The sequence below is a fragment of the Agelaius tricolor genome, unplaced genomic scaffold (genome assembly GCF_023055355.1).
Source record: "Agelaius tricolor isolate 1412-34295 unplaced genomic scaffold, bAgeTri1.0.p SCAF_3, whole genome shotgun sequence".
Classification (NCBI taxonomy): Eukaryota; Metazoa; Chordata; class Aves; order Passeriformes; family Icteridae; genus Agelaius; species Agelaius tricolor.
The window spans coordinates 3094204-3119811 of record NW_027269263.1 but is presented as its reverse complement, the minus strand read 5'-3'; the positions used below and the strand labels follow the sequence as shown (position 1 = coordinate 3119811).

The window sequence follows — 25608 nt, the reverse complement described above, 5'->3', positions numbered from 1 at the left end:
CTGGAATAGAAAAGAACCAAGTATCATGAGGTAGAGCTCTGGATTTTTAACGCAATTTCATTTTTTCTGTGAAAGACACCGCTTCTTACAGCAGATATACTCCCTGTACAATTGTGTCACCATGGCTGCAGACTGAGAGAAGACCACAGCTCATCAGCTGCATGGTAAACTTTGATTTAAGCCCACAGATAAAGCACTTATGACATACTTACCTTAAGACATGCTGTAACATAGTCTAGAACAAGGTCAGCAGGGACTGCTGGAAGGTGCTCACATGAGATCTAGACTACCAGCATTTTCCCCCTCCAAAGTTTGCCTTTGAGTAACTGACAACTTGCACATTAGAGGTAGATACACTGTCAAATCTAAACACAAGGAGTTCAAAGCCATCACTGATCAGATTTGCAAGCCCTTTGACTCCCATCATTCCCTGCTCATACCAGATGCAGTTACATACTTGGAAAAGAAGCAGCAGAGAAACACACTCAAAACAGAAGCTGACCCTGTTCAATCGTTGCTCTAGTAGCTACATAACACAGCCCCTCAGCTTTCCCTAGAAAGTGTAGTTTTCCCTGCCACAAAAAGCACAAGACTACTATTAGCATCTCTAGTCAGTTACAGAGGGCTGATTGCCAGCACTACCAAATCATGTGTGGTGAGGAAAAATGCTAGAGTCAAAGCAGGCAGACAAATAGGCCAGAAGTCACACTGTCACAGAGCTGAGAAAGCAGCAGTTCTAAACAGACACTGACCTGAAAAGCAAAAAGTTTAACCAAGTGTAATTTCAGTGCAATTTCAAAGCAGCTCCTTTCAATCACTGCTGCCCCTGCTGAAGTCACTGGTCTTGAAGGGTGCAGAAGCAACAGAGTTAAACAGCTGCAACTGGGATCCAGGAACTGCTGGTGTGGGGCTTGGGGGAGATTACCTCTGGAGGTGGAGGACTTTGAGGCTGAGACCATTTTTTCCTCCTCCTCTTTCTCACGGATGTGTGTCCAGTGCACATCTGCCAGGATCTCCAGAGGATCAACCGGATTTACAATCTGCTGCAGCCTAAGGTTTCCAGCTAGCAGGAGGAGGCCATGGCATAACAGGTTGTAGGCAGGGTGTATGAAGGGCAGGGAGGAAAAGATGGGAGAACAGTGGAAAGGAAAGGTAGCACATCATAGGAAAGGAAATAAGAAAAGAAAATATTATTGGCTAAGGTCAGTTTGCAAGACAGACAGAAAAAGCTCAGCACTGTGTGCACACGCATCCACCAGTACAGCTCCTCACACCTCCCATCCAAGCTGAGTCACGCCATTCCAAGGCAGAGGGATGCCATTAAAGCATCATCAGACATCATGTCTATTGCAAGAAGCTTTGCTGAAATGAAAGAAGTTCTCTGGGTGTCCAACAGAATGTGGTATGTAAATACCAACTTAGCAGAAATTCCCAGCTCCTTCAGCCTATTCGTTATGATTATTGCCAAAGATATTGTCTTGCTGTTTAAGGTGAGGAATAATGTCCACCTGACTGATGCACCAAGACAAAAGGTTTTTTATTTCCTACTATTGGGCTAGGCACTTCTTTCTAGTCTGGGTACACACTTTGTGAATTAAATAATATGATGGATCTGAGAGTTTTACGTGTGTATGTGCATATGGGCACATGCTAATTTTAGCACCTAAAACCATTTTGTTTACTCCTGGCTCTTTTGTACTGACTTGTTCAAAGGGAGAATTTTTTTCCTGAAGGATAACAGCATTTTGGTTGTGACTTAACAGCTCCCCAGAAGGGAATTCCTGTCACACAAATTATTCTGTTTAAGAGAAATAGCATTACTCTTCAATTACTTGCCTACACAAAGCTCAGCTACTTATGGAATGTCAAAGAGAACAATGGGCACCTTAAGCAATTGATGAGCTTGTTTAAATTCTGCAGAACACCTGCCCTGGGAGCACTTACTCTGAGGTATTAAATTTATAGACCCTGTCTCTATTGCTGTCTGCTCTGGCTCTGTAACTCAGGCTTCATTTATCCATAATAAAATAACTGGTTCTGCAGGGGACAGGTGTTCACCTGTACACTGTCTGCAGGAGTGGCCTTCAAAAGCAAACACCTCAGCCTGAAAGGAAAATGCCCACTTACTTTTGAAAGTAGGAAGTCAATTTTCACAACTGGGTTACCACTGAGTAGGGCAAAGCACTGTTGCAGCAGTTTAGAACCTCAAAAGCAGTTAGATTTTCATATGGTGCTCTAGTGTTTGAAGGAAACAAGACACATTAGCAGCATTTAGAGCTTGCACTCATTATTTCCTGCTGTCTCATTTTAACAAGTTCCTCTCTCCCAGCCATGTTTTTCCCAGACATGACAAAGTGTTTGGGATTTCCATTTCAGGAATGACTATGTGTGAGATTTGGCATTAAAACCGCAGAAGAAACAGGCAGAAGGAACTGCAGGAAGGACAGAATCAGCAGATGGTCATTAAAGGGAAAGGGGCTCAGAGGCACAAACCCAAATGCAGAGCAGGATTCACAATGTAGCCAAGGATTCTGCAGCTTTATGTCTCTGTTGCCTCACCAGAGTGTTTTTGTATCAATTACACAACCACAAGGGCTTCCAGAGGCGCTGGCCATCCTGCAGGGACAGGAGCCTGGGCTGTCCCTGCTCCGTCCCAAAGCGCTCGCATGCAGCCCCCAGGATGAGTAGGGTTAGCAATTGCATCACCGCACAAAGGTCTGTGTTAAAAGGTTTAGGTTTGCCAGCAGGGGCTGAGAAGTACAGAGTCACTCAGCAAGGCTTGGAAAGAGCAGGTCCCACATGATCTGCATGTTTTCAAGTGGATTGCTCTGGGATTTAGACCACTGTAACCTACACTCCTTTAGTTTTTCCACAGAGGCTTGAGCCTGTCCTGTCCCTCTCACCTTTTCCAATAAATAATGAGCAGCACAGCCAGACATGAAGGGCTGCTGCTTGGCCTAGAGGCAAACCTAACACTTCTTTAATGTCTAAGTGCTTGAGAATTTCAAACACGTGGCACAGCCTTTCCTCAGGGCTGCCTGCTCAGCTTTGCAGGAAGCTGAACATTAATTGCACTTAGATTTGTAATGGTAGCTTTTCTCCATTTCCACTGCAGCAGCAGCACTTTATATGCTGTGGGCAGGCTCAACGTTTTCACTTTATTGGCTCAATGTTTTCACTTTATTGGCTCAAGGTTTTCACTATATTGCAGTAAGGAGCCACCTGAAAACCAACTCCTTAAGAGTCAGGTCTGAAGCACCCTGACGACTGAAACAGGGGGAACTTCTTCAGGTATTCCATGCCCTTCAGCCACCTTACTAATACTTCTCATTCTTATTACAGGAAAGTTAGATGGCAAAAAAGTTATAATGCTTCTTTTTTTTCTCTCGGAAAGAAAAAAAGAAAGTTGGAAGCTAAGCTACTGGTATTACAACCATCAGCTGTAAAATATGCAGTTTGACAACTGCATATGGCCCCTTACACGCAGGAAGGCACTTGGATTTTCCTCTTATGTGTTCTGGCTCTAATGAACCACATTGAGGGAATGAGGGGTTAACAAGCTATTGGGACCATGTGTTACAAAAACCCAAAAATAAACTGCAAGAGAATGCATCATGGAAAATGACACAACCAGTTAGATTTGAATGTCTGATTAATTTTATGACTATTATGTAACTGCTTGAAGAATCTTGAGGGATTGCTGTAGCTAGATTAGTTTCCTTCCAGACTCTCCCCACAGACAGACAGACACACAGTGGACAACAAAAAAAGCAACTTTGCTGACACAAGCAGTCTAAAGGCAGTACTTCTAATGTGTCCCATGTGTCTGAGATAATACACAGGTGCAAGTAGTCTGCATGTGTAGAACAAATCTGATACTCCTTATTACCTGGAAGTCACTGTTCATGCAAATTACAGCAGCAAATTGTCCAGGTTTTCTAGAAATCCTGAGGTACTTGGTAGCTTTATCACCTTCCTAAAACCAGTGGCAATGACAGATCTGATTTATGGCACTTGAACCAGGAGATGAACAAGGGCTACTGAATCAGTTTTGAGGGAGCTGGTAACACAATGAAATAAAACACAGAAACTCTTCATGTGGGACCTGCTCTTTAATACCTTCCCCTGGAGGTGGAGACAGTGTACGGGTACCTTTATGTGTACCCGAGTCCTCTTCATCTGAGAGACGTTGAAGCCAGAGGCCTTGCTGCAGCTCTCTCTCCCAAGGGTTATACTCCCCCTCTACAGCAGAGGGAAGCACACATCCACATTTAGCACCAGGCACACGTGTACACACACAAGCCATGGAGAGAGGGAAAGAGAGAAAGAGAGAGGACAGCATCAGAAAGAGAGACTGCCTGGAAACGCTGCAGCTCCCCGTACTCCCGCTGTGTTCCAAGTGCCTGGCAGGAAAACTGCTCGAATGAAACAGCATCCATCCAAGAACACCACCGCTCAGCAGGCTGAACACACAACATGCACGTTGCCATACTCATTAAGAAGTTTTGGTTTCCACAGACTGCACTCACAGACATTCAGCTCCTAGGTTGAGAAGGTAGCCAAGGAGCCTGCTGAGCTCATCAACAACACTGCCACTAAGACTCAACACTGGACCTCTGCTGGCAGTAGGCAGCCAAAGACCTTTACAAAAAAGCTCTTTGGAGTCTACAAGTCTCCTCAAAAAGGAAATGTGAGTATAAAGACAGAGACAAGAGCAGTGAGAAATTTGGCATGGTGGTGAAACACTGGAAACATGTCTATTCTGAGCACAAACTTTGCATTTTGATGACTGAGACAAACACAGGGGAAGGAGTCTTTCCCTAAGGTTTTCCACAGAAATCTTTCAAAGCTAAAATGGGAACTACCTGAACTCCCTTATTTCTCAAGGCCATCTTTTAACTTGGGAGAGGTACAAGCACCTTCTTGTGCAATGCCCTGCTGACAGTGAGAGGGCACTACTCCTTAGTGAGGCACTCTAAAACTGAAAACACTGCAACCATAATGCTTCCAGTTCCTGCTGTCAGAGAACAAAGGGCACATTCAAATCTAATTCCAAATAACTATAAAAACCAACCATAAGCCAATACAGCAGCACAAGGCTGTGAATTGACATGCTGGCATGGTGTATGGGAAGCATATTGTGTGAGTACTGGTACTCTAAACTGTCCTGTGGGCAAAGTCCTTCAGCATCCAGAATGAACCACCTCGAGCTTTCCTTGACAATAACTCCCTCAAAAATCAGAGCAACAAAGAAGCAAAAGAAGAAGTAAAGTTTTCCAAGGCAAATCTTTCTTATTCTGTATGGCCAATGCTCAACTCATTTTTTCCCTGCTGGCTGGCAGAAACAAAGGATGAACCGAGCTAACCTTCACTTGACTCCTCATCTTCTTCCTCTTCGTATTCTTCCTCCTCATCATCGTATTTGTACTCAATTTCATGATTTTGCTCAGCCTCAATCTCTTCTTCACTCTTTCCCTTCAGGAGGGCGTGGATACGCACAGCCTCTTTCCATGGCACACCACCCAGGTCTGAAGGGGGTTGCTGTTCATCATCTTCCTCTTCATCTTCCTCCTCCATCTCAGATTCTGAACTACTGTAAGATTTTAGGAAAAAAAAAGATTATATTGCTAATAATAAATAATAACATTAAAGATTATGAAGTCAATGCTTTCTTGATCAGTCTTAGATCACTAACAAGTCATTTCAACACACATAAGCCTAAAACATAACACTGATTTTCAGCTTCCAATGTTTCATAGGCTTTTTAGTGACAGCATCACCTGCAGGCTGCAGTATGGTCCTTGCCCTCCTTTTAAAGAAGGAGAGGCAGCCGAAAAGTGCCTCTGAAGCCAAGTCCAAATATTTGTGCAGCATTTATTGTTACAGTTCAAGACAATTGAATACAACAGAAAGAAACTATTTTCTTCATATCACATTGCTCTTGATAAATCAGTGCAGGAGTTCCTCACAGCATTAGAATGTAGAAGGCCATGGCTTTTGATACAGCAGCTGAGATACCCAAGATAATTTTGGCACTTGCTCCTGTGAACCAGAGCAGTCTTTGGGAGTAGAAAGAATACAAAACACATCAGGCAAAGGATACAGCATGTGAACTAAGGAGATGGAGAAAAAAAACCCCAAAATTCTTCACTTTTCTGCATCACAGACAGAAATATGTATCCAATTAACTACACAGTGTACATGCTGGCAAGAAACTGTAGGAAGCAGTGCAAAGATAATTACAGTAATGAGATTATTATTCCCACAGCAAAGTCTAAACCATGCAAAGCAATAAATCATTAGTGCCTTTTAGAAGTCACCTCTGTTTAATTCTAACAGTTCCTCAGCATATGCAGCAGGGGCAGGAAATGTAACCACTCATTCAGCGACATTTAATCGAGCTCACTCTTACATGCCAGACTACCTGGAGGGACTGAGGAGAAAGATGGTTGCATTTGTCACTGGAAAATGAATGAGGACTACAACACACTCACAGATCCTCTCTGCAGGGTCAAAAGGTGCTCCAGCTTTGTTTTACCTGAACAGACCATTGTTGTGACAGAACTGCATTTATTAGAGCAACTGTTGGATACTTCTCCTATAAATCTTAAAAGGCCCAATTCATCTGACTGAAGGATAAAACTACTTGTGAATAATTAAAGTTTGGGTGAATAATCTGAGAATAGTATTTCTGCTGCTTCCTTATGCCCATGACCACTGGCTTTGGCAGAACCCGTTCCACGAAGACAATGAAAGGGAAAACCAACAAATAAAGAGTAATGAAGGTTATACTTCATGTGGGTCTATGAAATAAAACTTGTACAGTTGTACTACCTTATTTACATAATTTTATTCATCTGCTAGTCTGAGAGCCTATTTTTGATAGCAAACCTAATAAGGAAAACCCTTTGTTCACGCTCTGATTGTCACACACTTCTGTCCATAGGCTCTTAAATTCTTCTAACTGGTCTGCATACAAATAACATTATTTTGCTCAAATTACAAGCCACTTTTTCACAGCATAAACTCAACAGTTATTTTTAACATGCTGCCTGATTTTCACATGTGAAATACTGAACACAAACACTGTTGGCAAGCCGTGGGCTTGGTGCATGAAGACCAGAGCATATTCCAAAGGCTTTATGCAGATATTGTCACAGGGTTAAATGTGATGTTCACCTTCTCCCTGATTTACTTTCCCACCCTTTGGTATGGAAATAAACCTGACAGGTGCTGCATGCTGGGGGCTTGGTGTGCTGTCAATAAGGTTTACTGCTGCTCAAATTGTTGCCACGGGTGCTAAACAGAATGAACTGCTGCTCTTCCACCAGCCAGCTTATCGCATGGAGGAGTGACGACACAAATTCTTCACCACACAGCTCACTTCACCTTCTTTGGGTTCTATTTATCACTTGGCTTTTGTTTGACCTTTGAATACTGAGAAATGAGAAGCTGAAAGACAGCAGTGGGAGATGGCCTGGTATAGTGAGCATTCCTTTCAGCATGGAAACCCTGTGCTGTAGGAATTCACTCAATAGCTGAAATTTTATTTTTCTATAAAGCAGAAATCAAAGACCAAGGCAGGTTGCTCTATAGAATTTGCATAAGCAGTTGAGTATCTCATTAGAAAAAGGTATGTACAGATTTAGTGCTGAGGAGAGGAACTGAAACCCAAACTGTGGCAATGAATCTCTTCCCTTGCCATACAGACCTATACAGCACAAGCTGTCCTATGACATTCCTTTGAAAGGCCACAGGACATGACACCAAAACTGGAGATGGCACACTGGGGGCTACTGCAACTTAAAGGCAATCAATAAGGCATATAAATGGTTTCCTACACCTCACACTACTGTGTAGTCTGGCTTTAGTTGCTTAATTGATCTTTTTTTTTAATTGAAACTTAAATAAGATTAACTATCTTTTGAAAAAAATATACTTTGAATGCTCTTTCCCATAAACTTTCTCTGCAGCGTGTGCGTGATGGGAAGCTGTGCACCAAAATGTGAGGTCTCTGCCTGATTTTTATCTGCCACTTAAGTGAACCCTGAAAGCCCAACCCATCCTTTGTAAGACATGGAGGGAACAAAGAGTTCCCCATCTCCTCTGCCTGCTCCTAGCCCTGCAGCGCTGCACCAAGACAGTGAAGATGATTAAATCAGGGCCTTGGTTGGCTTGTTGCAGGAGTAAAAACTTTTTTTTTTTATTGCTGAAAAAGTAGTCAGACTTCTCCCCCCTTTTTTTATGTCTTTGCAGTCTATCCATGGAGTGAATACAGCTGAAGAGAGGATACCCAACAGCTACACCTCCTAGAAAATTCTCCCTCTGCTCTCTCTGATATTTGGCCCACACAGCCTTGTCCATTTTCTGAGTAAACTGCTTGCCATACTTAGATTTGGAATATAAAGTTTTCCAGGTCAAACTGACAGGGAATTTGATGTATTTCCTCTTTTCTCCTTATGACAGAATGTGAATTGCCCATGCTGCTTCTCACATGGAAAATTATACAATGCAGTCTACTACAGACAGAAATTCTCATGCTGATAACAAGTTATAGGGATGAATGTAGGACAAAAGGAACTGTAACAAGACAAAAACCAAATTTGCTAACCTAATAGTGTTCCACCCTCAAGCTTCAGAATCTCACAAAACACCTCTTGGCAGTGACCATCAGCTTCATACCAAAATGCCAAAACTCCACTTTTTTAAACTAATTATTGGCCTTTGTAAGTTTTCTGCCATTTATTGAACAGGCCTATTGTGTCCTGATTTAGTGAAATCAAGACAAAGAGTAACAACAGTCAATAGCTCTACACTTTTGTTTTAGAGGTAGAAATATAACGGAGTAAAACCCCTGAGATCATCAATGCTTATTTTGTCATAGTTGATGCAATTCCTAAACCTAAGCAGGTAACTAAAGGAAGGATGAGTTAAGAAAATATAGTTTGAATCTCCCAAAAATAGGCCAAGATTATTGAATTTCTCATACAGACCTATATCTGCAGGCAATTCATACATAGAACATGACTGTAGGATCTAAGTTTCAGGAAGCAAACAATAGCATTTTCTGAGTTTATTTCAAGTCTACTGGACAGACTCAGAGATGAAAAGGTAAGGACTGCTAATGCTACAAAGACAAGTAGATGAGAAATTGTGTTAAGAGACCAAGACTCTGCAAAAATGTGTGATTGACTATAAAGTTCATGAGCATACTTCCTCAAGGATTTCCTCTCAGTGATTCTTGTAAAAATTGTTTCCACTAGCTCTACCTGCATGGTTGTGGATCCTGGTGTGCTTGCACATAATTTTGCATATAAAGAGAAATTCATGAAGGTGCAACACATTTATACACCTTCATTTTGTTATCATGAAGGTACAATACAATTATACACCTTCATTTTATTACTGTGAAGGTACAACACATTTTTCAACAGCCACAGCTATTGCTTCCATCAATACCTCTCGGGTATTGCACCAGCATTCAGTCAGGATTACATGTGTGCCAAGCCTAAATCTTGAAACCAAACATGGTTTTGAATTGTAATGCAAAGCATACAGAAAAGAAGGTATATAACTTTATATAGGTATATAAAAGAAGGTGTATAAAAGAAGGTATATAACTTTGGAACCCCCTTCCATTTGAATGCATGTTCTGTTTGCTCAAAAGACTCACTTACCTTTGATACAATTGAAAAATTAAATTTAAAAATCCCTTCCCATTTTGGAACTTAATCTCATGGTATTAATCTCATGGTATTACAGTGCTAGAGGTGTCTTCTGATAGTAGTGAGTTATTGAGAACAGAAACCACAAGATGAAAAGTCTGTGTGTCTCAAAAGCTTTAGAAAGCACAACGTGGTACACAGTTAAAGAAAAAGGAAGGGCAGGCAAAGCCAGCTGGGATGGTGCAGAAAAAGCTGCTGGGCAATGCGTGCTGACCTGCTGGGCACATCCTCTTCTGTCCCTTTGTCCAGCACGCTGCTCAGGTTGTGCTCTGCCAGGGTCTCCTCGGGCACCTCCTCCAGCTCCTCCTCGCGCTGCAGGGACAGCCGGTAGTTCTCCAGCTCGATGCGCTCCGGAGTGCCCCGCAGCCGCTTGGCCAGGCTGGGCTCCTCCAGCCCGTTCACACTGGGACCTGAGGACAAGCCAGGCAATAAACAACAAATGCAACAGTCAGAAAGTCACAGTTTTGAGAGAACTGAGCAACTGGGAGAACAGGGGCACGAGGCAGAGGGAGGTAAATAAAGCGAGAGAATACCTTACGTCATTATCCTGTTCGTCACTACTGGGAGGCCAGACTGCAAAAGGGAATCTTAGTGGTTTTGGCTAATAGATGCTAAAAAGAATGTTAAATGTCCTAGTCGAGAGAGGAAATAGGGCCATTTTAGCTGCAAAAACTAGAGATGCAATGAAGTCTGTGTGGGGAAGGCCTGGGCACAGGCTGGATGTATTATCTGAGACCCAGAAGGAATGCTACAGGGCAACCCTGCTGCATGTTAAAACTGGCACCAGCCAAGGGAAATGTACAGAGTTAATGAGCAAGGCAATATTGTTACTACTTAAAGATGAGGGAAGGAATGAAAAAGGCCAAATTTTAAAACTTTTAATAGACTTGAATTGATTTACTTTTCAATCAGAATTTGTAATGAAATGAATCACAAGGACAAATCTCAGAGAGACATTTGCAAGTAAAAATCCCAGAAGTCCCCCAGAATTGCAAGGCTATGTGAACCAGACAGTTGTAGAAAAGTACTGAGAAGCTTAATTCACAGTAGCACTCAATGAATTTTATTCTATCCTGCTTTCATCCACTTATTTTTAAAATTGCGATATTTTAGCTTGAACACCATGCCACTGTTCACCCCTTACCCATATTTCCATGCCTTTGTTTTGTTTTGTTAAACAAGCCATGCCTTCTCACTGAAGATAAGCTCTTCAGTGCTCTCTGATCATCCCCTAGGTCTCTGCACCTGTCCCAGTTTGGATTAATCTTTCCAGAACCTGGGTGATTAAAAGTGAACGTGGCTTTCCAGATGAGGCCTTATCAATGTAACACACAACCCTGCCACAAATCTCTCATCTGATACATGCTGAGAACACACCTGCCTATTTATATGTCACATAATACTGGTGGCTTTTATGATATTTAGATCTTCCTCCTTTGCTTTCAACTGATGAGCACTTTGTTGGTAGCCAAAATTCTCAACATTTTCTTAGTACATGACCTGGTACTTTCCACTATTACATTCCTAAGTTTAATCTTACAGTTGGCAACATTTTGCAGTTCTTAGTGGATGATATGCTTGTCCTCCTCTGCATTGATGAGGATTTGAAACGTTGATTCAGCCCTGAATTTCATTAGCAGATGTTTTCCTTGGTCTTTTTTTTTTTTTTTTTGGCTGGTAACTTTAATGACAGTATTACAAAAATCAGACCCCATATCACTTTTTGGGACACTGCATAGTCTGTAGGTGACATCCAACCCCCTTATTTCCTCCTTTAATAAAACCTCTCATCTCTAATTTAGCCCAACTTCTTAGCTACTCACACTTCATGTACTACTCCCCTGTTTTATCCAGTTCCAATAATTATTTCCATGTGTCAGCATTCCTGTGCTTTGCTCAAGTCCAGACCGTTCAAATGCACTACAATTTCCCTCATGGGAGGTATCAGTTGTCAATAAAAGCTGTCAAGCCAGTCTAGAACAGTCTCTGGTGAACCCATGCCACATTTTATAGCACTTACCTGCATGAGGTCAAAGGACTTCCCTTGCAGAACTAGCAGGTTTTAGTTACTCCTTAAAAGATGCTACACCTACTGTTTAACTGATATGTACATGTTCAGATCACCTTTTAAAGTTTATTTGTTTTGTTTTCTTTTTAGTTTATCTGCAGGACATACTTCTGTTACCCAGTGGTCCATAGTATTTCCTGAATGAGACAGTCAAAGTACATTAGGACAGCTTGATTTAATCACAAATTGTTACCACAAAGCTCACAATTTCATTTTACATTTCTCCCACTCTTCTGAGACAAAGACTATTTGCTTCATTGTATTAGTCCTCATTTCCCAATCCTGCTCTTCCCACTGTCTCTTTTGCTCCCATGTCCATCTGGATTTACTATATACAAAATTGCATTTTATGTCAGCTCCATCTTCACTATGAACACACTTCTGTTTTCCCTTACCTTGCTTTTACCTACATGCCTACAAAACAGAGCTCTTTGCTTTGCTCTCCTTTGCAAAGTCTAACCCAGCATGAGCTTTGGCAACCTTTACTTTATCCTCGCACATTTTAACTTCCAAGACAGCTTTTGCTTCCTTTCTTCATCCTCTGTAGTTTCTCACTTTATTCCCAACAGTTTTTGGTTTTTTTCCAGGACAATTACTCAGTACCACCTTCATATTTCACACAAAATTACACAGGTCTTTACATAATTCCTGGCATCTATTTCCTATCCCACTCCTCTGAGATAAAATCTTGAAGACAACCGCCAGAAGCGTTTTTCTCTCTTCCTTAGCATGATTTAACCCTTCCATGACATGGGCAAGTGGCTGCCCATGCCTTTAGCTGGAACTCCAGAGCTTCTTCATGGTACAAACAAATAAGCTTGGTCAGGTGGCAACACTGCCTTGCATTTCCAGGGATACTGTGGTCTCCACCATTTCCTGCTGTTAAGCCTTCTGTTGTGTTTTGGTTTGCAAAGTTTAGTGGAACTGAACTGCCTTTTTCACTGGGATTCACTATTTTTCATTCTCTCTCTCTCTCTGGTGATACCTACTCAGCCAAATCTATTTTTGCAATCCATGTTACATTACCCAGCCCTGAGTTCACAGTACCAGGGGAACTGACCTCGAATTTTGCTCTGCCCCTTTGGCTGACAGTAGAAAAAAACAGGACTCTGGGTAGCATAGTAACACCAAGGTCAGGGAAAACAAACAAGGAATATATTAAAATAATGATTTAAAAAAGAAGGTTTTGTACTACTCAGAACGTTTTATACACATGGAGTCATCAGCAAGGCTCAGCTACTTTAACAGGAATGTCTTTCCACAAGCTGTTTTTAACTTACTATCTTCTGATGCAAACCCTGACATAGCTACAAAGTTCACAATAAAAAGGATTCTGAAAACCAAAGAACAAGAACTTTTATCTGTCTGATATTATTTCACTCTTTTTGTTTTCTAACCATCTTAGGGGCTTTTTGTCAGCCTTTTCAAAGTAAAAAACCAACAAAAAACCAAAACAACCAAACCCAAACAAACAAACAATTGCCATATAATTAAATTAAATGGAGTAGAGTTCTTTAAAAAAAGGCTGTTTCAGTATTGTAATATCTAGTGTGGGGAGAAAGACTGGCAGCAATCACTGCTAGGTAGAGAAGGACTCAAAAATCAAGCTGACATCTTTTTACATGCATTTCATGAACATATATGATCCTTCAGGAAAGTTTTTCAAAACACAAAGCATCACTGCCCTTCTCATCACAAAGACCCAGTGTAACTGGGACACAGAGAATGAAACAAATCCTGTCACAGCAAATCCTGTAAGTGGGAGTGACACAATGCAACTGTGTTAAAAAAATCTTAAAAGACAGAAAATCAACCTGAACTTTAATGCAAAAAAATGTGGCCAAGCCAAGATGTCCTGTGAGCTTGACAAGCGCTCCCTGCCTCAAAATCTCAAAGTAGAAAGGGCATTCCCAGCACCTTCTCTTATTAATTTATATATCCATATAGTTGAGATGCAAAAGTGGTCACATCTCTCCAGTCTGCCAAGAAAACAGCTCTGCATCAGAGAATATGATACAGAAACTCCACTACCAGTTTAAGCATGGGATTTCTAGGAATTTGCACTACACAGATTATTTAGTTTACTTCACATATTAGTTTTGTTTCTAAAAGATGTCTGTTTCTACAAGATGCCATGCATTTAGCAGATATAGCTGTCTGCAAAGCCACTGTCCAACTTATTAACAAATATGAAACAAGAGAAATGCTACTGATAGCCATGCACCACAAAGCCATCAACTATCAGAAGGAAAAGCACTGCACTTCACAAACTTATACAAGGGATGAAAGTAAATGTGAGATACAGGCATCACTGAAGTGTCCAGATGATGGACAATTCTCCCATTTTATACTCTAAAGTTCACACCAACTAATTTGATGCTACAATTAAAAACCCATAAAGACACTACAATAAAAATATAAGTAAGACTGAGGAATTCTGAAGCTTGCTGCCTGCTCTCATTTCTCCCTCATATATATAAGGTGCTAAATGCATGGGCAAAGTCTGTTCCAATGCAGTTCTTGTAGACCTGAAGTCCCTGTAGAGGGGAAAGCTGCCTCTCTTTAATCAATACACTGTATTCCCCAGACTGTTCAGAGTGCCCAGCCAGCACCTGACCTTCCACTCGGTCCTTGCCTCTGGGCCCACAGGGACAAAGGTCCCTGTTTTTGTAACCATTCCCAAGTGAGGAAAAAGGCTGCCATGGCTGCATCAGCCAGGAAGAAAAGCTGTGTTACTACCCAGAGAGGGGAGCTACCTCAAAGCCAAGTGTAGCTTCTTGAACAACCAACTGATCAGCTAAAAATCTACAAACAACATCCAAAATAGGACACATTTTAAAATCTGACTCTTTAATTTGGAAGAGTCAGTGGGCCATGAACATTACATAGATCATCTGAAGGGAGCTGTTTTTCTTAACAGGACAGGCTGCTTAGCTGCTGCATGAAAGCTGCCAGAGCCCTTAATTTATCTCAGCTTTGACAGAGCTTACCTCCTGAAATAATAAGTGTCTGATCAGAGATAACATTCCTAACACAACTGCTCCTTGCCTGCATGAGTGTGTCCTATTCCAGCAACTCAGGCAATTCCTGGAAGGCTTGAGAAGCTCCTCTTGAGAGAGGATCCTATCTCAACTCACCTCCAGTATTACCTTGTTCTGTAAAATCTATATGTTATTCCCATGGGCTCAATGAAATCTTGCCAAGGTTACTCCTTGACACAACTTCCATGCTGAAGATGGAGGAGAGAACTGGGAATCTGAGAACAATGATTTCTTCCCAAAGGGAAAATACCTGTCTATTTCACTAGAAGCTGTTTTTCAGTTATCATGCAGTACCTCTAGACTTGCTTTTCTAAGCTTGCTATCTCAATATCTGACTAAGGTGCATGTCCTCTCTTGTCCAGTATTTTGCACAGACTCAGCTGTGGCCTTGGGGAATTATGGAAATTTAAATAAAGGAGTCTACTTTGAAACACATGCAAAAGGGGGAAGGAGTTAATACACTCAGGAAAATCTTCATTATGGATTTCCCAGAGCTTGTGGTTTTGTGGTAATGTGAAACACTGTACCTGTTTGTTTCCACTTGTCTTTTCCAAACACTTCAATTACTTCTACCTCCACACAATTGTTTGAGAACTGTGTCAGATAAAACAAACCCTATAGAAACAGCAGTATATTGCCTGTGACCAAGTACTGAAAAGGGAGATGGGAACTTTTCCAGGGGAGTTAAAAAGTGATGCAATGAACTCTCAGTTTGAAATGCTGGAAGTCCTCATAGTCCCTTGCAATTAATTTCTAAGAAATACCTTTTGGGGTAAGGTTTCTGAAGTGCATTATCCATTCAGCAAACATTATCACTGAGGTTTATACCTCAAAGGCATAGACCTCAAAGGAGAAGGCAGCAAACAAGATCCAGCAGTATTCTTAGCTTCTCATTTTTATCTGTGTTCATGTCACATTGAGTTTCAGGATTTTTCCTGGAAGTTTCACCCTCACCCACTTCAGTTCCACTAACTGCCTGTTTGTATTCCAATTCCACTTCTTGTCCAAGGGCCTCAAAAGGCTTTACAAGCACCAGCAGACTAAAACAAACCTATTTTGGAAGTAGGTAAGTACTGCAGAGGCACTGCACAAGTCCAGACACAGAGATTAAATACCAGCAAGGCAATCTCACAACAGTCTGGTGGCAGTGCCAAAAACAGGATCCAGAATGCACAATGCCAAGCACTTCACTCTCAACTTCACTTCAAGAAAAAACACTTTTGATGTAAGGAAGTGCCCAGCACTGTGTGCACAATAAAAAAGGAAATCTTGCTATTGAGGCTCATTTGTTAGATGCTGCACACATTCAAACAGTAAGTCAATTAAGACATTCCAACTGCTTTCTTCTGAAATCCTTTCCTTAATCCTCTCAAAAATTATTATCTGTAGACACTGTTAAAAATTTCTGTACTGCACAGCAACAGATACATAAGCCATGTCCATGGCAAATCTGAACTGACTGCAGAAGGATGTCAAACGGAATGGGTTTTTTAAGGGTTAGTAAAAAGTTCAAAGTCTTAAGTTTGGATTCATCTGCCCTTTTACATTTATCTTCTCTTATAGGAAATTTCTCCAGGAAACCCCTGGCAAGAGCCCAACAGACCTGCTGCATTCTTGTCAGTGCTTGTTTGCACAGCCTCACATCATGAGCTGCAGAACTGCACATTTCCTGGTAGGACGCCCTGAATTTGGACAAGCACATCCTCAAAGGCAAAAGGGGCAATGCAACACCTCCTCAAACAGACACAAGAACAAATTTATTTGAATCTAAATACTTCATAGTATCCTGGTTTAGGCTGGGATAGAGTTAATTTTCTCCCTAGTAGCTGGTACCATGTTTTGGGTTTGGTGTGATGTAACATTGGTGACGGGCTGATGTTTTGGCTGTTGCTAAGCAGTGCTTACCCCGAGTCAAGCACTTTGCAGCATCTCATGCTCTGCCTGTGAGCAGGTGCACAAAAGGCTGGGAGGGAGTGTGGCCAGGGCAGCTGACCCCAAATGGCCAAAGGGATACTCCATCCATAGAATGCCATGGCCAGAACATAAACTGGGGGAGATCGCCAGGAGGGACTGAGAGCTGCTCAGGGATCATCTGGGAGTCAGTCAGTGGGTGGTGAGCAAACTGCATTGTGCATCAGTTGTTCTTTGGGGTTATTCCTCTCATTCCTTCCTTTTCATTGCAATTATTGTTATTGTTATATTTATTGTATTTGCTGGGATGCCCCGACAAAGGCAGGAATGATGCATCTGACTCCATGTTCTCAGAAGGCTCATTTATTACTTTATTATACTATATTATATTAAAGAATGCTATACTATACTAAAGAATACAGACAGGATACTTACTAAATGCTAAAAAGATAATAATGAAAACCCTTTCCAGAGTCCTGACACAGCTTGGCCCCAATTGGCCAAAGAGTGAAAACAACTCACACGAGAAACCAATGAAACAATCACCTGTGGGTAAACAATCTCCAAACACATTCCACAGGAGCAAAACACAGGAGAAGCAAATGAGATAAGAATTTGTTTTCCTTTTTCTCTGAGGCTTCTCAGCTTCCCAGGAGAAAAATCCTGGGTGAAAGAATTTTTTCAGAGAATGTGAATGCCACAGTTATTATTGTTTGTTTCAATTATCTCAACCCATGAGTTTTACTTTCTGATTCTGCTCCCCACAGCTGTGTGGTACTTAGTTGCCAGCTGAGGTTAAACCATCACAAGCAGCCCTGTTACTTTGATACAATGCCTCAACTTTCTCTCCTACTACGGTAGGGTGTTCCCAAGCCCTCAGCCTGAATTACTCAGCTATACCATGAAGCCATTACATCTTGAGTTTTCTGATGTTTCCCATTTGATCCATAACACATTCTACTAAATATAAAAGGCCTGAACTCAAAGAGGACAGTATGAAAATCAAAGTCTACTCATAAGCAAGATACCCAGTATCCATGGACAGCATTCAAAATGTGCTCAAACCTGAAGAGAGCCCTCCTGAAATTGTTCTGCAAGGCACAGGTACCAATCCTAGCAGTAAATACTAAGCTTTCCAGAAGATGCACTCTACTGAGTCAAAGCTCTTGGGAATTGTAAATGCAAACTGGCTTATGCTGGACCTGATCAATAAAACTGTCCTTAAATTGACAAGAACCAACATTCTCAAGATCTCTGCTAGCATGTCAGGCTCCATCCTCACACCGTCAGTCTAGAAATTCTCCCCAGCAAATTTGGGACCTAAACAGAAAAATGGGGAGATTAAGCTGTACAGACAGAAAGGTGTTTAATCAAAAAACCATCTGGTGCAGAAGTACTCAGTAGAGTTATCAAAGAACCACTTCTAGTGCTGGCCAAGATGTTTTACAGCATGAATTCAGCAGCACATTAAATAAAAATCAGTGAGATGTTCATATCTACTGGTGCCCTGAGCAATGAAGAGCAGAAAGCCCCCCTCAAACGACTCTAATGTGTATAGGAACAGCTGACAGATAAAATACTCAAGGGATTCTGAAACAGACAGCCCAGAAACAAACACATGAAGGTGTAAGTCCTCCTCCACACATTCCACAACGTCCAGCTAGAATTAAGTTCTCCATTCTGAGATACTGTCTGTAAATGTGGAAGCTTGTTCTCTTCATAACAGTGAAAATTAATAGGACTGACTATTGAATGAAATTGAAAACTCACACATTTGTCTTATGAGTGTTGCAATGTTTTGCCCCACTCCTCCCCATTATTTTAATTAAAACAGACTTCTGGAATTCCCAAAACAGACACTGACAAAACAGTTGCTTACTGCATCAGTAGGGCTGACTTTAGAACCAGCTGGCAATTGCATTGATCTGACCTTTCACTGGTTTTAGTGGAAGCAACCAGAAGTGAATATAATTAGCCAGTTTAAGATCAAGGTCATCTGTAATTTATCCTTATGTCTTGGAAACAAAAAGAAATTCATCTAACTCACAGTATAAGTTATGTTTGAGGAACAGTATTGCCCCTATGCAGATGCATGAAGCAGCAGCATTATGTAATGAAGGTTAGGAGATCAGTATGTGGTTTAACAGTACAGAAAAGTTGCCTTCCTTACAGCAGAGGTACAGAATCATCCAGGAGTGTGGCTATTTTTGACTCCTGGAAAGTGGCCAGTGTTGTCACTGGTGGGTGGAGAAGAGAATCAGGGGAAAGGAGGTATTAGGTCACCTAATCCAAGCCCCAGGGAACACTGCTAAGCTCAATATTCCTTATTACATCTCTTCTGGCAGGAAAATCTTTATGTTTGTACAGAATTCACTTTTACTGCTGCCCAAACAGGTTTCCAGTCCTAGAGATACAATATGAGTTATGTAGGGATTTTTAGCCTGTTAATCACTCAGGAACATTGGTAAGTCAGTAACCTATTACCAATCATGCTCCATTTTCCTGGTATCATCCAGGATGTCAGAGCTCTCCTTGGTATTTAGATCAGCTCTATCATATGTTGCCTGGCCTCATTTCCATTCTCTGAAAGAAGCTGAGTGTGGGAAGGCTGAAGAGGATAAAATAACATTACTTTGCAGGCATAAATTTTGTTCTGGAAGCTATTCAAGGTATGGTACCTCAAAGAACCACCTGGGTTCTTGATGAGGCACATCCAGGGACTGGCAGGGAGAAAAAAGAAAAGGCCCCACTAGATTTTAGAACCATAATGACCTTGGTTAATGAGGTTTCCCACTTTTTGAGTGAAGCATTCTCTTTATTTTAATTAAATAACTTAGAAATTAATATTTAAGACTGATTGTCCAGTTATGATCCAAACGGCGACCACTTTTATGTTGTTACCAAGAAAGCCTCTGCTATCTTATCTACTCCATAACACTTGGTATCATTTTTTCATGGTGGCATCGACCTCTTGCCACTCATCTGTAGCACAAGTACAATCTGCAATCCCTCTGCAATCTCCCATTTCACTGTGAGGATCAGACAGGTGATCCCCAACGTGCAAATCACACCAAGCCAAACCAAAACTGTTTCCACCTAAAAGTAGGAGCGGAATCTTCACTGGCAAGTGTTCCAGGCACACAGCTCAAATCCCAGAAGGCAAAGGCAGGGAACCAGGAGGATGAAGAAGTGCCTGATGCAGGAGAAGGTTTGGAGAAGGACTCAAGAAGCTCAACATGACCTGTCAACGTGCACTCACACCCCCAAAAGCCAACCATGTCCTGAGCTGCATCCAAAGCACAGTGGGCTGCAGGGCAAGTAAGGGGATTCTGCCCCTCTGCTCTGGTGAGACCCCACCTGAGTTCTGCCTCCAGCCCTGGGGGCCCCAATGCAAGGAGGAGGTGGATCTGCTGGAGCAAGCCCAGAGATGCCACAAAGATGATTAGAGGGATGAAATATTTCTCCTGTGAGGAAAGGCTGAGAGAGTTGAGGTTGTTCAGCCTGGAGAAGTCTCTGTGGAGCCTTGGTCAGTACCTAAGGGCCAGCAAGAGCTCTGAGGATGGATGTTTTACAAGGGCATGGGGCAGTAAGACAATGGAGAACGGCTTTAAACTGAAAGAGCGTAGGTTTAGATTGGATGGCAGGAAGAAATTCTTTACTGTGAGGATGATGAAGCACTGGAACAGATTGCCCAAAGATGTGGATGTTCCATCCCTGGAGGTGTTCAGGGTCAGGCTGGACAGGACTTTGAGCCACTTGGTCTAGTGGAAAGGGTCCTTGTCAAGGGGTTGAAACTGAACAATCTTTAAGGTCCCTTCCAACCCAAACTGTTCTGTGATACATTCTTTGAATCTTTCAGTACAAATTTTTTTATAGAAACTGGTACTTCTAGTTCCACATGGGACAATGGACAATATTTTGATCATTTAAGAACAACCCATCAGAAACCTGAAATTTTATCATGCACAATAAAGTGTGAGATGTAATGCTTTCAGGCTCCTGTTCAATTTGTGATCAGATTCAAACCACCACCTGTGAACAGCTATCTTCTTTCTCTTTACTGAGTTAATAACCACCATATCTCTCCTGAGGCAATGTCCTAGAGATTTCCATAATCACTGGATCTCAGAATCCATTTACATACTAAGCATGGCTTTACCTCATTTCTACCCTTTGTGTCAAGATTATCAGGTGCTGATAATGGAACAGGCTGAAATCTTAGGCTGGCAGTTACAGGAAAATATAGTGGGGAATACTTGTCACAAGATCCACATACTCCAAAAAGGTTCAACATCTTCTCCCTCATTGTGTTGCACACTTTTCTATTACCTACACTTATGCCACATACTCTTGTGTAAATTTTACAAAGCAATTGAATATTCCAAGCAATCCAGAGCTTCACACCTTAGTGGAAATTTGTCCCAAAACTAGGAAAATTCTTGTAATTATATATGTAGATATACTAAAAGTCTGGCACAGTTTCAGGAAGCAAGCTTCCAAAAGACTTACTACTGATTAAAAATAGTTTACACATCAGTTCTGATGTGTTTTCACATCAGCCTGGAAGTATTCAAAACATCTCTTGGGTAAAAAAAATCCTATTTTTAAACACTTCTACCCTCAAGCCATCAGATAAACGTCTATAACAGCAGAAAGGAGGATTATGAAATTTTCCTAAAAAAGCAAACACAGCCTTCTGGGATGACAGCAAACATGAGAAATGTCAGACTAAACATACATTTTTGAGAGCAGATGTAAGCAACTAAACAGGGCACAGAAGTGCCATCTCATCCTTAAAGAGCATCTGCCCAGTTTTGTTCAGAAAGCTCAAGCTAAACTCCATGTTGTAAGGATCAGCTCAGCTACTAATTCACCTTCCTTCAAAAATACACACCAAAAAAGCAGGAGAATAGCTTTGATGTTGACTCTGGATTATCTGCTCTTTCCCTTGAGATTATTTCTATTTGTTTTGCTTTTGTGGCTTTTTGTTTTGTTAGTTTTGGTTTGGGTGCTGTTTTGTTTTGGGGTTTTTGTTTGTTTTTGTTTGGCTGTTTTATTAATCTGGTTTTCTCCCCTTATTTCTTGCATTTTAATATACATCACCAACTACATATCTTAATAAATTACACTGCTGATCACAAGCAGGTGGTAAAACCATAACTTCCTTGTTTTAATTTGTATTAATTTTTATTCACTCATAATTTTAGAAGTACCTTCATACACTTTCTCATCCCTGTGACAGAAGCCATGACACTAGAGAGGAACCACAGGCACAGAAGCAGAAAGTCTGAGGTATCTGTGTAGTCTTAAAAGAGAATTGAGGTGAGGGTTGTCTCTCCTACCACTACTGCTACCCCAAGTTTTAGCTGAAAACATGGCTCCCTATATTGGTACAGCAAGGAAGTCTGATTTCTACTCTGATGGGGGCAATCTCTAGAATGAACCTCCTTTCTTTTTTTTTTTTTTTTCTTTTCTTAATTCATGAAGCAAACACTTGATTTCTGGAGAGCATATATGCAGCTGCAGAGTTAACAGAACAGTGGAGGCTGTTGGAGTGGTACATCAAAATGACATTTCTAGCTCATGCACCAGCATATGAAGTTTTACACTGAATGCTCATGGCTCCTCCTCAGAATTGAAGGCCCATCTTAACCTCAAAACTGGCACTGCTTAACACAGCAATGAAAAACTACAGGCAATTTCAAAGGCATAAAGCAATTACCTCCCTCCAAATAAGGAAATTTTATGTAGATCAGAACTGGTTTGTGGTTGTAGCTCTGTGACCCTGCCATTTAAATGTAATCTACTCTGGCCAAATATCATTCACAATTGAACTTTCAAAAATCATCAGCTATACCAAGCTTTTAGCTGCAGATGGTGGAGTAGGAAGCAGGAGAAGCATGTGAGGAACAAATGCAGAACAAGTCCCTAATGTAGACTAACTCACTGCAATTTTGAGACCAGGAAAATGCAGCTCAGAACAATCCAGGTCTGTTTGTCATGGTGACAACATCACAGAATAGGCTCTTAGGGGTCCTGAGGAAGGCAGGTCACCTCCTTGTGTGCAGTCCTCAGAAATGACAACAGTTCAGCTAGAACATGAGACACAGGATTTGGCTACAAAGTATTTACTAATTTTCTGTCTTTTCATCACACCAAAACATCCCACCACACAGCAGATCTACACCAAGATTGTCACACTACGGGTCCCTGCTCTCCCATGGGTGTGACTGCCTTGGTCACAGAGCATGACAAAGATCTCTGGCCTGCAGCAAGCCACACAAAACAACCTCCTCAAGACACCAAACTCTGTGAAGCCACAATGCTGAGAGCACATCTATCCAAAGTCAGCTTTGCCAAGGCAGCAGAATATCTCGCAAGGAGGTGCTCAGCAGGTCGTGCTGTCTGTGCAATGTGTGCCCTGCACTCCGACCAAAGCACAACAGCAAAATTTAAAATAAACACCACAATACAGAAAGAGCCTGAAAAGCAGTACTTGGCAGTGACAGATGGCACATGCCACAGAGCTCTCCAAATGGCTGTTGCATTTGAGCTCGCTAGAGCTATTCATTCCACTATCCCCCAATTCTGTATCCCCTGCAGCATCCCTCACCTGCAACCAGTGCAGGGACAAGGGGGAGGACAAAGAAAAACTCAGAAACCTGAAGTTTATTTGGAATTTATTCCCTTGAACATTTCACACAGTTGAACAAAAAAATATCTCCATTTCACAGCAACAGGGAAACCACGTGTTACATAATTCAGAGACACGCACACCCAAAACAAAAACAGGTTAAAAACAACTGCATAAATCAAAGTTTTCAAAGGGACTGTACAGCGGAGACATGAAGCCTTTCTGAGCACTAAATCATCTCACTTGAACAATATCTGTCACTGAACTTATTTTATGCACAGTTCCCTCCTTTTCTCTGAGGGAAGCAACCTCAAAATAGTATTACTCAGATTCCACTTTTCAAAAAACCAGACATTTTAATTCTGCAAATAAAACAAAAATCCAACTCTTTCCCACAAACTTGATACTATTTTTCTAAGACACATAAACATTCAATGAAGCTCTTAAAGTGCCCAGAAAAATTCATATCACCCTTCAGAATATACACATACAAACAACAAATATTCCAGTGGCACAAGTCTACAGGTCTGAAAGCTAGAGAGAGAGAGGAGGAGATGGGAGCCCAGTAACTCCCAAGAAAAAGTGTTCTTAGCAGGATCCAGCCATGAGAACAAACTCAGCACATTGTTGTTTTGTATATACTTCTCAGTCCTCAAAACATTTTTCAGGATTTTTCAGTGAAACTCCATCAGGTCAGCTGCATCTCCTACTCTTAAGAACAAATAACCTTCCCAACACATCTTTTCCTTTCCAAATTTTCTGGGCTTCAAATTGCCAATCCTTTAGCACTCTCCTTTAAGCCAAAGCCACTCAAATCCTGATAAGAACACTGAAAAGGACCATGATGGACTGGGAACAGTCAAGCACTTATCCTAACAGATTGCTGGCTTGTTACTGAGAGATGATTCATTGGGCACTGAACCCTTCATTCTAATCAGGTAACCTGCACACTCTCCTCAGATTCCAAAACTACAGGGTCTGGTTCTTAACCTGTATTGTTAATGTTTCAGAGAGAAGTCAATCTTCCATCAGATCTCTCTGCAGTTGTATGATACCCCAAAAAAGGGTTCAGAATCCTGTGCCATGTCCTGCTAAACACACCACCATGGCTCCTCCAAACAGGACAGACAATATTCAAGGCACGCTAGTAGAGGAAATAGCTTTCATCCCAGTTTGGTGGTGCATCCTGAAATATGAATGCTTTCCTTTTTCTTTATTTTTGGTAGGGAAAAGAGTGGGATATATTTGTAAACCTTCATTGGTTTAAAATGAAGGCACCTCAAACAGAATGTCATGTCACAGAATTTGTTTGCTGTTATCTTCCATAATTTAATGTTTAAACTAGATCAAATTAAAACAAGAACAAAACCCAAAGGTGAATAGTAGTGAAAAGAAGTGCCCAAGTAGAGGATTTCATCATGATGTTTGTTTGCACAGCAAACAAAGCAGTATTGCTTTGAGCTAAATCATTTTCACAAGTAAGGCATGTTCAATGTATGCAGAATGGTGAAGAGGCAAACAATAGAGGCAATGTTTATGAACAAGAAGCTTATTCCTAAACAGAAATATATATTTGTGTTTTGTCAGACACAAAATTGAATTGTGCGCAAATAATATTGGAGGCATTCAAAAATACTTATACTTGTACAGACGCTCAAGATCCTTTTCCAAACGTGGTTCAGATAATTTACTTTAAAGGACATGCCACTTAGAGGAAACAGCCACTCTTTCCCAGCTCTCCAGGTCAGCACAAGAACTTCCTCATGTATATTGCTTGCTATATACAACAGTACTTGTTCAAGGGCCTGCTGTGAAGGCTTTGCTCTGAATATTTCTCCCTGAAAACCATTAAGGCACATCCATAGGAGGATTTTAACTTTTCAGACTGCATACCTATTATCATAAACACTATGTATTTATGTGATATTAAAGCACAAGTCCTAGTACCTCTAATTTGTATTGCATTTTAGTTTTTCATACTATTGCTTATGTTTGATTTCTTAATCTTTCACAGGTCAAGTAACTAAAGCAAAAGATCTCATGGCTTGCCTTTTATTGCTGTACAAGTATGAGTTTCCCTAGGCAGTCTTTCCTTTATCAACTTCCTATTGCTGATAGGACAGAAATGCATTGCTGTGAAAACATGAGCCTGAAATGGGAAATATTTTACAACAAAACATTGCTGGCTAACATCACCCCAAGGAGCATATCATAAAGCTGATAGGGGTA

The 25608-nt window shown here is 41.2% G+C and overlaps 1 protein-coding gene across 21 annotated transcripts in view; it reads right to left on the bottom strand.

Moving 5' to 3' along the window:
• MICAL3 (microtubule associated monooxygenase, calponin and LIM domain containing 3) overlaps positions 1-25608 on the bottom strand; it is a 174203-nt gene that overhangs the window by 37585 nt on the left and 111010 nt on the right. For 13 of the 21 annotated variants that reach the window (XM_071422149.1, XM_071422167.1, XM_071422152.1 and 10 more), the window contains 4 exons: positions 9940-10135; positions 5367-5593; positions 4153-4242; positions 926-1063 (listed from right to left, as the gene is read on the bottom strand). In XM_071422149.1, coding sequence (XP_071278250.1) covers positions 926-1063; positions 4153-4242; positions 5367-5593; positions 9940-10135 — 651 coding nt within the window. The remainder of the gene's footprint in view (positions 1-925; positions 1064-4152; positions 4243-5366; positions 5594-9939; positions 10136-25608) is intronic. The other 8 variants (XM_071422158.1, XM_071422162.1, XM_071422168.1 and 5 more) reach the window with 3 other exon arrangements.